We start from the raw sequence: 15,101 nt of genomic DNA, 5'->3' as shown, positions 1-15,101 counted from the left end.
AATAGAAACTAAATACATAGCTTTGCCTCTATTCTCATTAGCCTAAAATATATATATTAATTTTTCTGGTCCTCTAAGGTTGATGATCCAAGTCTCTTTCAATCTTCATTCATTCAGAAGTGGATGGTGGGTTGGTGTATATGCATGTGTTAGAAGGTGACAAGAATATGGAATGCTTGGGTTAGTGTAACTGAGAATTTCATAGATCAGTTAATTGTTTTAAAAAGAAAGGAAAAAGGAGACAAAAAACTTACAAAATGGAAGAGAAAGGGAAGAAGAAAAAGTACTGTTACCAATTTTATCAGCCAGGAACAACATTTTAAAAACAACAAACAAAATTACTACCATCAACTATCATATATAAAATTTTTAAAAATCTTAGAAACCTGGGGCACCTAGGTGACTCAGTGAGTTAAACATGCAACTTCAGCTCAGGTCATGATCTTGCGGTTTGTGAGTTCAAGCCCCACGTCATGCTCTGTGCTGACAGCTCAGAGCCTGGAGCCTGCTTCAATTCTATGTCTCCCTCTCGCTCTCTGTCCCTTCCCTGCTTGTGCTCGCTCTCTCTCTCTCTCAAAAATAAACATTAAAAATATATTTTTTTTAATCTTAGAAACCTTATTTGACATTTCACCAACTTAGAATATACACGAACACTAGATCTACCTTCCTTTTCTTCCTTCACAAACCAGAAACAACTGTGAAAAAAAACCATACTAGTCCCAAAACTGCATCTAGGAACAAATAATCTACAAGTAAGACCATTCTGGGGTAGTTGTAGTGCTACATGAAGATGCAGAAAGGAAGGAAAGGGGAATATAGAAAATTCAAAGAGTTAATACCTCATCTTTCCCAATCTAATTATTACCAACCCCAATCAGATCTGCCCTAGAAAGTGAGAATCATGAGAAGAAATCAAGTTTTGTGGGGCACCTGGGTGGCTCAGCTGGTTAAGCATCTGACTCCTCATTTGCACTCAGGTCACAATTTTGTTCATTTAAGCCCCACATTGGGCTCTGTGCAGAGCCTACTTGGGATTCCCTTTCTCTCTCTCCCTCTGTCCCTTCACTGCTCGTGCTGTCTCTCTCAAAATAAATAAACTTTTAAAAACTTATTTAAAAAAAAAAAGAGGGGTGCCTGGGTGGCTCAGTCAGTTGGGTGTCCAACTTCGGCTCAGGTCATGATCTCGCAGTTCACGGATGCAAGCCCCGCGTCGGACTCTGTGTTGACAGTTCAGGGCCTAGAGCCTGCTTTGGATTCTGTGTCTCCCTCTCTCTCTGCCCCTTGCCGGCTCATGCTCTCTTTCTCAAAAATAAATAAACATTAAAAAAAAAGAAAAGAAAAGAAATATGTTTTGAGATTATTCACCCAAATCTACAGTTCCCAGAGATTCTTTTATGTGTAGAAACCCTGCATATTCTGTCATGGGGGGCAAGAAAGAGTGGGATTGCCTATAGTTTACCTGCAAATATAAAAGAAGGCACATATATTAGAAAAATTTCTACTAGTATGATTAAAATAGGAAATTTCAGTTATCTAAAATGCTAGGAAATTTCAGTTATCTAAAATGTTAAATATTCTTCTATAGAATTACCAATTTGAGTAATCTACTTCTATAAATACACTACACTTTAAGTATCAGTATATGAAAAGTAGTTTTAAGAAACTCTCTACAAATTATATCTTTGATCTAGTGTTCTATGTTGGCAAAAACCATTTATAAAACAAATTGACAAAGCAATCCTCCTAACGTGAGTTTTGTATAAACTTCAATATGAACAGAATTAAATCACAGACTCAACCATGAAACAAATATATTATTAACCCTTGGTTCTTATAAATTTATTTCAGGCCCTAAACCCTCAAATTTGATATCTACTATATAATAAAAAAAAAAAAAAAAATCTGACTGGCCTTTGTCCCTGTTCCTGGGAAGGAGCTTATAATCCTTGGAATTTCCCCAGTGATAGGGGTGTCTTTGTTTATGCTAACAAGATAGCTTAGGGTGAGGGTTGGTCACCAGAAAGACCAACCATGCGATTAGAGTGTTGAGGCTTTGAGTCAGCCCAACTTCTGAATAGGGAAGGAGGGCTGGAGATAAAAGTTCAGTCACATGGCCAATGATTCAATCAATTGTGCCTCCATGTGAAACAAACTCTGGACACCAAAGCTCAGTGGAGCTTCCTCACTGATGAATAACACATGGATATGCCAGGAGGGTGATGCACCCTGATTCTACAGAAAGAGGAACTTCCACAGAAGTTCTATGTTCAGGACCATCCCAGACTTCACCCTACGGGTCTCTCTTCATTTGGCTGGCCCTGATCTGTTTGCTTTAAAATAAAACTGTCAGGGCGCCTGGGTGGCTCAGTCAATTAAGTGCCCAACTTTGGCTCAGGTCATGATCTGAGCTGTGCGGACAGCTCACAGCCTGGAGCCTGCTTCAGATTCTATGTCTCCCTCTCTCTCTGACAGTCCCCTGCTCACACTCTGTGTCTCTCTCTCTCTCTCTCAAAAATGAATAAACATTAAATTTTTTTTTTTTTTTAAATAAAACTGTAATCAGGGTGCTCAGTCAGTTAAGAGTCCAGCTCTTAGTTTCAGCTCAAGCAAGATCTTACAGTGCAGGAGTTTGATCTTCGATCCTTTCATGAGGCTTCAAGCTAACATCATGGAACCTGCTTAGGATTTTCTCTCTCTCTCAAAATAAATACATATACTTAAAAAAAAACTGTAATCATAAGGATAGTTTCTTCCTGAATTCTCTGAGTCATACTAATAAATTATCATACCTGAGGGAGATTGTGAGACACCCTCCCCTTCTAAGATCTAGGACAACTGGTCAAATGTGTGGGTAGAACGGGGATCCAACTTGCCACTGGCCATCTGAAATGGGAGCAGTCTTGACTCTGGGTGGTTAATGTCATAATAGTAATGCAGTATACCAGGTGATGTCAGAATACCAAACCTCTAATGGAGCTTCTTCCATCATTTCTTATACAAGCTAACTTCTATATGCTGAGGATACAGAAGGACTAAAGCCATAAACTTGTAGAATTTTAATGCAATCCACATCATGCAAGCCTCATTCCTTACGATTTCTAGCTCAGCGGATCAACCTCCAGAAAAATTATGATTATTTTTTTTTAAGTTTATTTGAGACAGCGAGTGAGGGAGGGACAGAGAGAAAGGGAGAGAGAGAATCCCAAGCAGACTCCAAGCTCAGCATGGGGCCAACACAGGGCTCAATCCCACAACAGTGTTATCAGGACCCGAGCAAACATTAAGAGTCAGATGCTTAACCTACTAAGCCACCCAGGTGCCCCCAGAAAAATTATCTTAAAAAAAAAATTACCATAAGTAGTTGGGAGAGAGTGGTATCAAATCCCAAGAAAAAATTTTTGAAACAGAAGTTTGTATAACACTACACAAAGGGTTAGCACACTTATTCTGAACAGAGCCAGAAAGTAAACATTTTAGGCTTTACAGGCTACATGGTGTCTGTCATAGCTACTCAACTATGTTATTATAATAGTGAAAACAGCCATAGCAACATATAAACAAAAAAACACTGCTATGTTCCAATAAAGCTTTATTTTACAAAAATGGGGAGAGGACTGGATCTCCCAGACATAGATCACTGTTTAATGATCCCTGTACTAAATTATTTATTCAAATAAACATTCAAATTCGTGTAAGTCATCTGATGGCATGAAGCTCTAGTATTAAACGAACAACTAACAACCCGAGAGACAAGACTAGTACATTTTCTTAAAAAACAAAACAAAACCTGAATTTATAGTAAAATACATACATACTCTCTTGCGTGTTAATGATATAAGTCATATGTTACAAATCAAATGATGTTACAAATCATATGATACAAATCAAATATATAGAGAGAAATAATATACTGGGAAGGAGAAGACCAAAGCTATACCAGAAATCTGTTACACTCTAAAGTATGTACTTTTATTTAACCTCAAAATTTTCAGACAATATCTAAAATATACTAAAATTCAAAAATTCCCTCAAGTAGCATGAAAGCACATATTAAGTACCAGGCACTGGTACTCTCCATGAGAGTCCCTGGCAGAATAACTAATTTTGAAACAAATGTTTATCCATACAGTAATTAAAAGTAGTTTATCTTACATAACAGTAAAATAAAGCTTAGTGCCAAGACAAGGTTTAGTCCCTCAACTCCTACAAATAAATATTTATATGTTCTGCACCATGTACTTATATTCAGAGAAGAATCTATATTCTATGTTAGGACACCTTTACTATAGCTTGTTCCCCTATAAATCTGCCTTGTTAATAACTATAATTAAAGCAAGAATGATTCATTCATCTCAATGAAAGGTGTCCTCCGTCCAAAAAGGAGGTAAAGAAATTTATCCTAAATCATTTGATTGTTGACTCTTCATATGTACAGGAAAAATAAAGGAAAGTTAGCAACTGTTTAGATTACATGTCAATCATAACATAACAAAGGTGAAAAATAAAAATACTATCATAACAGAATTTTGGTAGGAAACATGAGGAATTTTATGTTTTACTCATGATTTTAAGATATTATACAATCTTATAACATCCTCTAAAAAATACAACTTTAATAAAGAGCCCTTGGGTAGTACAGTCACTTAAGCATCTGACTCTTCATCTCAGATCAGGTCATGATCTCCCAGTTTGGGAGAGTTCAAGCCCCTCATCAGGCTCTGCGCTGATGGGTGTGGAGCCTACTTGGGATTCTGTCGTTCCTTCTCTCTGCCCCTCCCCTGCTTGTGTGTGCCCTCTGTGTGCCCTCTCTCAAAATAAACAATTTTTTTTTTAATTTTAAATACAACTTTAATCCATATCATGAAGATGACAAGAACCAATCTCTACTGAAGATTTACACAAATACAAAGTTATACCACAGGTGGAACTGATTTGTTGTGGGGCACCTGGGTGGCTCAGTCAGTTAAGCATCCAACTTCAGCTCAGGTAATGATCTGACAGTTTGTGAGTTTGAGCCCCACACTGGGCTCTGTGCTGACACCTCAGAGCCTGGAGCCTGATTCTGTATCTCCCCTCTCTCTCTGCCCTTCTCCCATTCATGCTCTGTTTCTCTCTCTCTCTCTCTCAAAAATAAATAAACATTAAAAAGAAAAAAGAACTGATTTGTTCTATCATGTGTATTAGTTTCCTAATGCTGCTGTAACAAATTACTACAAACTTAGCTTAGAAAAACAGAAATTTATTCTATTACAGTTCTACAGGCCAGAAATCCAAACTGAATTTTATGGAATTAAATCAAGGTTAAAAGGACCACATTCCCTTGGAAGGTCTCAAGGGAAACCTTTTTCCTTGCTTCTTCCAGCTTCTGGCATTCCTGGGCTTGCCACCATAGCATTCTAATCTCTGTTCTCATATAACCATTTTGATTTCTGCTCTTCTGCATCAAATTCTCTTTTGCCTCCCCCCCCCCCTTTTTTTAATGTTTATTTTATTTTTGAGAGAGAGAGCATGAGTGGGGTAGGGGCAGAGAGGGGGGTGGACCCAGGAGCCGAAGCAGGCTCTGCACTGACAGCAGAAAGCCCAATGTGGGACTTGAACTCATGAACCATGAGATCATGACCTGAGCTGAAGTTGGACACTTAACCAACCAAGCCACCCAAACACCCCTGCCTCACTCTTATAAGGACCACTGTGATTACATTTACAGCATACATGGATAGTCCAGGATAATCTCCCCACCTCAATATCTTTAATTTACATCCTCAAAGTCCTTCTGTCATATAAAATAATACATTTCCAGGAATTAAGACTTGGATACTTTCAGGGACCATAACTCAGCCTAGTACCATATGGTACTCCATCCCATCTTAGAAATACCAGATGCATATATAAATCAATTAGAATACTGAATAGGGCAGTTAATATATTTTTCTCATGGTAAATCAGCCAATCAAATGAGTGCTACTGAATGCTCCCAGCCATTGGGAACTAACTCAACATATGCTTTTTCATTTATTTTTTATTTTTTTTATTTTCATGATTTCTCATTTTAAATGACACTCAACAATCTGCATTATATCTTTCCGCCTATTAGTTCAGATTCTGATGAACAGTTTATAATCCATAATAGCCAACAAAAAGTATAGAAGTGATAGTGCTGAAGATGACAACCAGTGCTAGACTAGTTTGCTTGAACTACATACAGTGTTAAGTGTAGAACATTAAGCTTTTGATTGGTGAGACATCCATTCCAAACACATCCATCTCCAATTACTAGCTAGTAATATTACATACTACTAGCAAAACAACTAGATAAGAAACCAGGCTACTCCTATCCATGAAGTTCTCCTTCCAAAAAGTTTGGGTAACCTAGGTACCTGACTGCTTGAGTGACTCCACTTTTTCCTTCTGCACCCTAATTCCTGCTCTTACATTTTAAATTCACCAGTAAAGACAATCCACAAAATCCTAGTACACCCCACCCCCGGACCCCACCTCAGGCTCATGTTCCCTCCCCCTCTCTCTACCTGCAACCTCGATGTTTGGTCTTCACACGGCCCTGGGGAGTGCCATTTATTCTTCAAGACCTGTAAGTAATAAATCTTGTTCTTCAAGGTTCCCTACTGGTTTTAGGAGGTGGTTCTGAATCATCAAGAACCATGAAAGCTGGGGAGCCTGGGTGGCTCAGTCGGTTAAGCATCTAACTTCGGCCCAGGTCATGATCTCACAGCTCGTGAGTTCGAGCCCCTCATCAGGCTCTTTGCTGACAGCTTGGAGCCTGTAGCTTGCTTCCGATTCTGTGTCTCCCTCTGTCTCTGCCCCTCTGCCACTCACACCACCTCTCTCTTTCTCAAAAATAAATAAACATTAAAAAATACTTAAAAAAAAAAAAAGGACCATGAAAGCTGGTCCAGCCAAAACAATGGCCCCAGTGGCAATTGGGGAACCTCTATGAGGCTTGCTATGAATAAATACAAGCCTGGTAAAAGCCTACAGCATTCCTAGCCAAGAACGTCACAACAGGCTACCACCAGAAAGGACTACAGACTGGAAGGTTTAAACAACAGAAATTAATTCTCTCGATTCTGCAGGTTAGGAGCCCAAGATCAATATGTCCGCAGGGTTTTCAGAGACTTTCTTTCTGGCTTATAAAAAGGCTGGTAAAAGGCCCTCTTCTGTGTCTTCACATGGTCTTTCTTCTGTGTGTGTCTATGTCCTAATCTTCTCCTCTTGTAAGGATGCCCATCATAGCAGATTAGGGCCCACCCAGTGATCCCATTCTAACTTAATTACCTCTTTAAAGATCCTATCTCCAAATACAGTCACATTCAAAGGTACTAGAAATTAGGACTTCATACATAAGAATTCCAGGGGAACACAATCCACCCCAAAGAAAAGAAGCTGCTTAATCTTAAAACTCATTTCAAACTGGTTAAAGAAACTGAAAATAAACACCAACAAGACATTAGGGATTAGGAGAAATCCTACAATATTATGGATAAATTCACCAAAAACATCACCAAAGTCAATAAGGATGAACCAAGATTTGTACAACAAAGAGCCAGGAAAAACTATAGGTGGAGTTATATTACAAATTTGGGAGATATTTTTTAAACAGAAGCAGATGGCCAGTATATGGATACTGAGAATACATAAACTAAACTGTAATGACCCCATAATGCAATGGTTCTCCAACTATGGTCCAAAGACTCCCAGGGTCCCCAACCTCCTGCCTTTTCTAACTATGTATCTGAAGGAAGCCAGACTTTCTTCATATACTTAACCAAAACAATAAATCACAACAGATTAAATGTAAAAAGATAGGAGTATCCGGTTATTATTTATTAAACAAAACATGAGGGTGTCTGGAGGCTCAGTCAGTTAAGCATCTGACTTCAGCTCACGTCATGATCTCACGGTTTGTGATTTCGACTCCCACATCGGTGAGCACGAGCCCTGCTTCTGGTGAATGTGAGCCCCGCTTCTCCCTCCCTCTCTCTCTCTCTCTCTCTCTCTCTCTGCCCCTCACAGGATTCTCTCTCTCTCTCTCTCTCTCTTAAGAAAAAAACAAAAAAACAAAAAAACATTAAAAGGATTTGCAGAGAGGCACCTGGGTGGCTCAGTTGGTTAAAAGTCTGACCTTGGCTCAGTCATGATCTCACGGTTCATGGATTCAAGCCCCACATCGGGCTCTGTGCTGACAGCTCAGAGCCTGGAGCCTGCTTCAGATTCTGTACCTCCCCCTCTCTGCCCCTCCCCGGTTCATGCGGTCTCTTTCTCTCTCCCAAAAATAAATAAACATTTTTTAAATTTTTTAATAAGTAAATAAAAGGATTTGCAGAAATTTAAAAACAATGCCACTCTTCTCACAAATTGTTTTTGTTTTGGATAACAGTTGCTTTTCATTAAAACGTTATTTGTATTAATGTGTAATGGATTTACTTTATTGTTAAATAAGTTGGTAAATACTTGAATATTTATCAATTTTAATTTTTGATAGGATAAATACAGAAGATCTACCCATATAAACCAAAGCCTTTTGGATTCTCAATAATTGAAGATGTTAAGGGAGCCTGAGAATAGACAGTGTGAGAACTCAGAGCACTGATCCAGCTAGCACCTCTACTGCAGGAACTCACTCCCATCTCCCCAGTGCCTGTACACACTGCATTTGCCTAGTCAAACCTAGGTTTATCAATGACCAAAAAAAAAAAGAACTTTTCATAATGTAAGTTCATCAAAAGCACATTACAAACCTAAGCATTTACCTTATTATGTTAACAACACAGCTGCAAAATACATTTAAAAATGGTAAAAATTCAAAGAAAAATAGAATACTCAAAAAATTAGAGTCAGAGGTTACAACTACCTTCCTCAACAATAAAACAAGTGGACAAAAAGTCAGTCATGGATAGAGAATTGAACAATATTATCAACCAATCTAACTTGAGGAGATTTACAGACATTCCATCCAACTACAACAAAATATATATTCTTCTCAAGTGCACATAAAACATTTACCAAGAGAGACTATATTCTGGATTATGAAACAATTCTTAATATATGTGAAAAGATTCATATCATATTATATTTTCTTACTACTGTAGAATTAAATTAGAAGTCAAGAGCAGAAAGATCCTTTGAAAATCTTGAAATATTTCCAAATAGCCACAGGCCAGAAAGAAACAAAAAACAAGAATTGTAAATTATTTTGAACTGAATGAAAATGATGACAGCACAACGCATCTGCATTTATGAGATACAGATAACACTCTATTTCAAGGGAAACTTATACACCTATATTAGAAAAGACAAAAGGCTCTCAATAACCTCAGCTTTTACTTTTAAAAAGTATAAAATAAGAGTAAATTAATTCCAAGGAATAGAAAAGGAGAAGAAAAAATCAAGTACAAAATAAAAACACAACAGAAACCAGAAGAGTACAGAATATTAATGAAACCAAACGCTGAGGACTTTAGAAGATCAATAAAATTGATAAACTAGCCATACTAATCAGTTTAAAAAGAGAAAAGAAACCAATTAAGAACATCAAGAATGAGACATGTGACATCACCACAGGGTCTACAAATATTAAAAGGATAAGGGAATGTTGTTAACACCTTTATGCAAATGAATGACAACTTAGGTGAAATGGCCAAATTCCTGGAAAAAGACAAAGCTTACTCAAGAAGAAGAAACAGATAAAGAGAACAGCCCTGTATCTACTAAAGATATTAAATAGGGGCGCCTGCGTGGCTCAGTCAGTTAAGCGTCCGACTTCAGCTCAAGTCATGATCTTGCAGTTTGTGAGTTGGAGCCCCATGTCAGGCTCTGTGCTGACAGCTCAGAGCCTGGAGCCTGCTTCCGATTCTGTGTCTCCCTCTCCTTCTGCCCCTCCCTGACTTGTGCTCTCTGTCTCTCAAAAATAAACATTAAACTTTTTTTATTTTAATTTTTTTAAAGGTATTAAATATATAGTTACAAGCTCCCTGCCAAGAAAAACTCCAGGCCCAATGGCTTCACTGGTAAATTCTACCAAACATTTAAAAGAGAGCAAGAATCAATCCTATATACACTTTTGCATAAAAGTGAAGAGGAGGGAACACTGTCCAATATATTTGTAAGACTACCATACTGACACCAAAACTAGACAAAGACATTACAAGAAAACTACGGACCAATAACTCTCAAGAGTATGGAAGCAAAAGTTCTTAACAAAATTTTAGTAAATGAAGTCTAACAATCTATGTAATGGAGAATATAGCATGGTCAAGTGAAGTTTATCTCGGGAAAGCCAGGCCAGTTTAACATTCAAAAAAAAAAAAAAAAGATCATTTCAACAAACACAGAAAAAGCATTTGACAAAATCCATCATCCACTCCTAATAAGAACTCTCAGCAAAGTGCCTTTAGAAGGCAACTTCTTCAATCTCATAAAGCACATTTCTGGAATAGCTACAGACTATAATCATAAAAGTAAAAAAATGAATGATTTCCACTAAGATAAAAACAAGACAACAGTGTCCACTTTCACTACTCCTATCCAACATTTTCTTGAAGCTTCAAACTAGAGCAGTAGGTAAAAAAAAAAAAAAAATGGGGGGGGGGAGGGCTGGGGAGGGGAGGGGAGGGGAGGAGAGGAGAGGAGAGGATGGGAGAAATTAAAGGGAAGACGTAAAACTAAAACTGTATTTACAGATAACATAATCCTCTGTAAAGAAACTATAACGGATCTATACAATCGCGACTGTAACTATTAAGTGACTTTAACAAGGATACAAAGTAAATATACAAATGTCAAATGTACTTCTGTACATACGAGCAAAAAAATGATCAAGCTAAGAGTATAAAAATAATACCACCTACAATAGCATAAAAATATGATACACTTTGGAATAAATGTGACCAAAGATGAACAAGGCTTAAAATATTAAAGTCTACAGAAACCACACAAAGAGATGTTTAACATCATTAATAATCACTAGGGAAATGGAAACTAAAACCTCAGTATTAGAATGGCTAAAACACCTATGAGAATAACTAAAACTAAAAAGACTGACCATAGCAAGTGCTGGTGAGGATATGAGGCAACTACTGAAACTCACCTACAGTGTTGGTAGAAAGATGAAATGGTATAATAATTTTGGAAACAATTCAGGTATAAATTTGGTTATAAAGTTAAACATCTACTACCATGTTACCTAGCCATTCCACTCAAGACATATTTAATTTACTCAAAAGAAATAAAAATATATGGCCATATAAAGACTTGTACACAAATGTTCACAAAAGTTTTACTTGTAATAGGCAAACCCAAAAACAATCCAGATATTAATCAACATGTGAATGGATAAAACAAAATGTGAAACAATAAAGCAGTACCCAGCAAAAAAAAAGAAGTGAACTATTTTTACATACAACATGGATGAATCTCAAAATAATTATGCTGAACGACTCCAGACAAAAAAAACAATATGTATCATATAATTCCATTTATATAAAATTCTAGAAAATGTAAACTAATCCACAGTGACAGAAAGCCTGAGGACAGGGGACAGAAAGGTGGGATAACAAAGAAGTATGAAAAAAAGGGGGTGGGAGGTGTTCATTACCTTGAATGTGTTGATGGTCTCTTGGGTAATATGTATACGAAAATTTATAAAATTGTATGCTTTAATTATGTACAATTTATTTAACTTCAAAAAAAAGGCTTTTACAGTAGGTTAACTGGCAATGGTCACACAATGTGAATACACTTAATGCCACTGAACTCTACACTAAAAAATGGTCAAAATGGTAAATTTTATATTATGTATATGTTATCACAAAAAAAAAGTGGGTTTACTGAATTCAAAGCTGAAGCCAGAAGTGATAATAACTACAGTTAGTAAGATAAGTAAGGAATTCGTATTTCCAGGCTATCTACTTCTTTGACTATGCTGCTTCTATTCTGCCAGCTGATTAAATGTGAATTTAAAGCCTTTTATAAGTTCTTACCTGTGAGATATGATTGATGGAAGACTCCATTCTCCGAAGCTGAGAGGCTTGGATATCCAGCAACTGGAGTACATTGTTGGCCAATGCATTTATTTGATAAGCAACACTAGCTAGGGATTGGGTTGTGTAGGCTTTGGTCTCTTCTAAAGCTTTTCTCTTATCTGCAGCCTGAAAATAAGAACAAAAACAATCGATACTTATTTAAGGTTTATATTCATTAAACATATATGCTATAGAAAAAGAGAGTTATAATTATATTTTTTAATAGAAAGGCTCAATTGAATCAAAAAACTTATCAGAGCAGTCTGATGATAGTTGCAGAACACTGGCAAGGCCATGGCAGAAATCCCTGTCAGGTGGGACCCACTGTCTCCTGAGCAGCCAATCCACTGAGGCACCTGGGTGGCACAGTCGGTTAAGCATCCAACTTCGGCTCAAGGCAGGGTCCGAATTTGAGCCGCACTTTGGGCTCGCTGCTGTCAGCATGGAGCCCACTTGGGATCCTCTGTCTCCCTCTCTCTGCCCTCAACCCCACTCACGTGCACACACTCTCAAAAATAAACATTAAAAAAAAATTTTTTTTAAGGAGTCACCAAGTGACTGTCATCAGAGGTACACATTACAGCCCCTCAACCACCAATTTATCACATTACATCTTCAGAACCTTCTGCCAGCCCCAAGCTCCCAACTCACTGTTGACAGTTTGGCTAAACTAGAATAATGCTTGTTGCCTCAGCATCCATTTTGTGTGGCTAAAGTGGCCTACAGGGGCCTTGAATTGACACTAGCTCCTCCACAAGTGGATGCCCCAGACAACAGCCCTCAGGGTCAAAAGTAAATTTAAGTTCCTGATATAATTCCCCAAACCCACCTTGGGATAAACAATCTCTCCTGTCTCCTACTTCTTCCCCTTTTGTGCCTTTCGATAAGACCGCCTCGGAACTTATCAAAATCCTGCTGTTTTGGGTTTTAATTAACTAATCCAGACTTAGCCTGGAAACCCCAATGCATTCTGCCGAGGACCCTAATAAAGGGATGTGCCTCAAGTCCTGCTGCTCACTCGCTGTATATACCCTGCACTGAACTTCTCCCTGTGTCTCCTGGAGGCATCATACTGTGTACACCCAGGACTTGTGAATAATAAACTACTCTATTTCACTTTCCCTTGCAGTCCTTTGTTGAACCTTAGCTCACCAACCAGGGTCTCTACTTAACAAATGTTAACATTTTGGGATGGGTGATGTATGGAAACCAATTTGACAACAAATTTCATATATTGAAAAAAAAAAAAACAAAAAACAAATGTTAACAAAAAATCCAAACACCTACCAACAATGATACAAACTAAATCCATTAACCAACATCAGAATTCCAACCTCCCTGTTATCCATTATGACCATGTCTCTTCTCTCCACAAAAACCACTGTGAATCTTATAACACAATCCTTTACCCACCTGTTCTTCCCAAACTCCTGTACATAACTCAGAGTCTGGTGGTGAGAAAAGTTCAGAGACAAAGTTCACAGAGCTAAGTTCAAAGACAAGTGATGATAAACTCTTTGTAGCAAGGTGGTGGCAGCAACTTAGATCACAAACAAAGCATAAATATCATTAATATATACTCTAAATATTATAAAAAGGTCAAGAATCAATTTAAAAAACAAATCTAACAGTTCACCAAAAAGGCAATATAACCACTTTTAACCATTTGAAAAGACATTCAACTGCATTCACTATAAAAAAGTAATGCAAATGCAAACCAATGTGATACACTATTTCTCACCTACTCATCTGTCGAACATGCAAAGGTCTGACAAGGTACTCTGCAAAGCTGTGCAGAAAGATTCTGATACAGAGCAAAATTACGTATCAATTTTCTTTTTTCTACCCCAGTAATCTCATTTTAGGAATCCATCTCAAAGAATCACTGGCAAAAATATATTATACAGTTATTCATATTGGCACTATCTGTAATAGTAAAAGACTAACTCACAAACTGTGAGATCATGACCTAAGCTCAAATCAAGAGTCACACGCTTAACTGACTGAGCCACCCAAGTGCCCCAATCATTCTTAAAATGAGATTTATCCTTAAGACAAAAATAACTGAAAGAGAAAAGAAACCCTGAAACTGTTTTCAATCATTTTATTGCTGATGATAGTGTGGGAATTATTAACCTGAGACTGTTATTTGTGTAGTGTGAGATGAAGCAAGTCATTACATGTTTATGTCATTGAGAAGTGAGATTTTGGCATGGTTCACAAGACTCTTGATGTAAGAAGAACAAGGTTTAAGAAAAAAAATTTAAAAAAAAAAACAAACAAGGTTCTGGATTTAAATTGAAACCATCAGTCCAAACTGAATTTGTATTTTATCATATCACATATCAATATCCTACCTCTGTCCAAAGAAATGGCCTAATTGTAAAACATGGTGACTATAGTTGGTAACACCGTATTATATGACTGAAATTTGGTAAAAAAGTAGAACTTAAATGTTCTCACACACACACACACACACACACACAAAGACAAATATGTTAGGTGACAGATATGTTCATTAGATATGAAGAATCCTCCTCAATGCATATGTACATCAAACTATCATGATATACACTTTAAATATATTACAATTTTATATGTCAATTATACCTAAATAAAGGTGGGGGGGGATAAGAAAAGGCCTAAAAATAACTGTCTAACAGCCATGGAATACTACTTATTACTCAGATTATGATCTCTAATACCACTTCCCACTGCAAGGAATCTAGACTCTCAGCCAACAACAAGTCTAGGACATGAAATGTACAAGATGCACTATGTGTATTGCAAGGCATGTGAAAGCCACCAAGGCTCTAGGGTCATGCCAAAAGGACTCAAAAATCAGGTGGAATAGGGGTGCCTCGGTGGCTCAGTCAGTTAAGCATCCGACTTCAGCTCAGGTCATGATCTCACAGTCCGTAAGTTCAAGCCCTGAATCAGGCTCTGTGCTGACAGCTCAGAGCCTGGAGCCTGCTTCAGATTCTGTGTCTCCCTCTCTCTGTGCCCCTCCCCTGCTCATGCTCTGTCTCTCTCTGTCTCAAAAATAAATAAAAACATTGA

The 15,101-nt window shown here is 37.5% G+C and overlaps 1 protein-coding gene across 15 annotated transcripts in view; it reads right to left on the bottom strand.

Moving 5' to 3' along the window:
- Positions 1–15,101, bottom strand: part of ABI1 (abl interactor 1) — a 128,262-nt gene that overhangs the window by 64,383 nt on the left and 48,778 nt on the right. For all 15 annotated transcript variants that reach the window (XM_053895363.1, XM_053895364.1, XM_053895365.1 and 12 more), the window contains exon 2: positions 12,000–12,167. In XM_053895363.1, coding sequence (XP_053751338.1) covers positions 12,000–12,167 — 168 coding nt within the window. The remainder of the gene's footprint in view (positions 1–11,999; positions 12,168–15,101) is intronic.

This window comes from Panthera pardus, unplaced genomic scaffold (assembly GCF_024362965.1).
Source record: "Panthera pardus isolate Hobbes unplaced genomic scaffold, ASM2436296v1 HiC_scaffold_6, whole genome shotgun sequence".
Taxonomy (NCBI): Eukaryota; Metazoa; Chordata; class Mammalia; order Carnivora; family Felidae; genus Panthera; species Panthera pardus.
The sequence above is the reverse complement of the archived record's forward strand: the minus strand, read 5'-3'. Positions and strand labels throughout refer to the sequence as shown.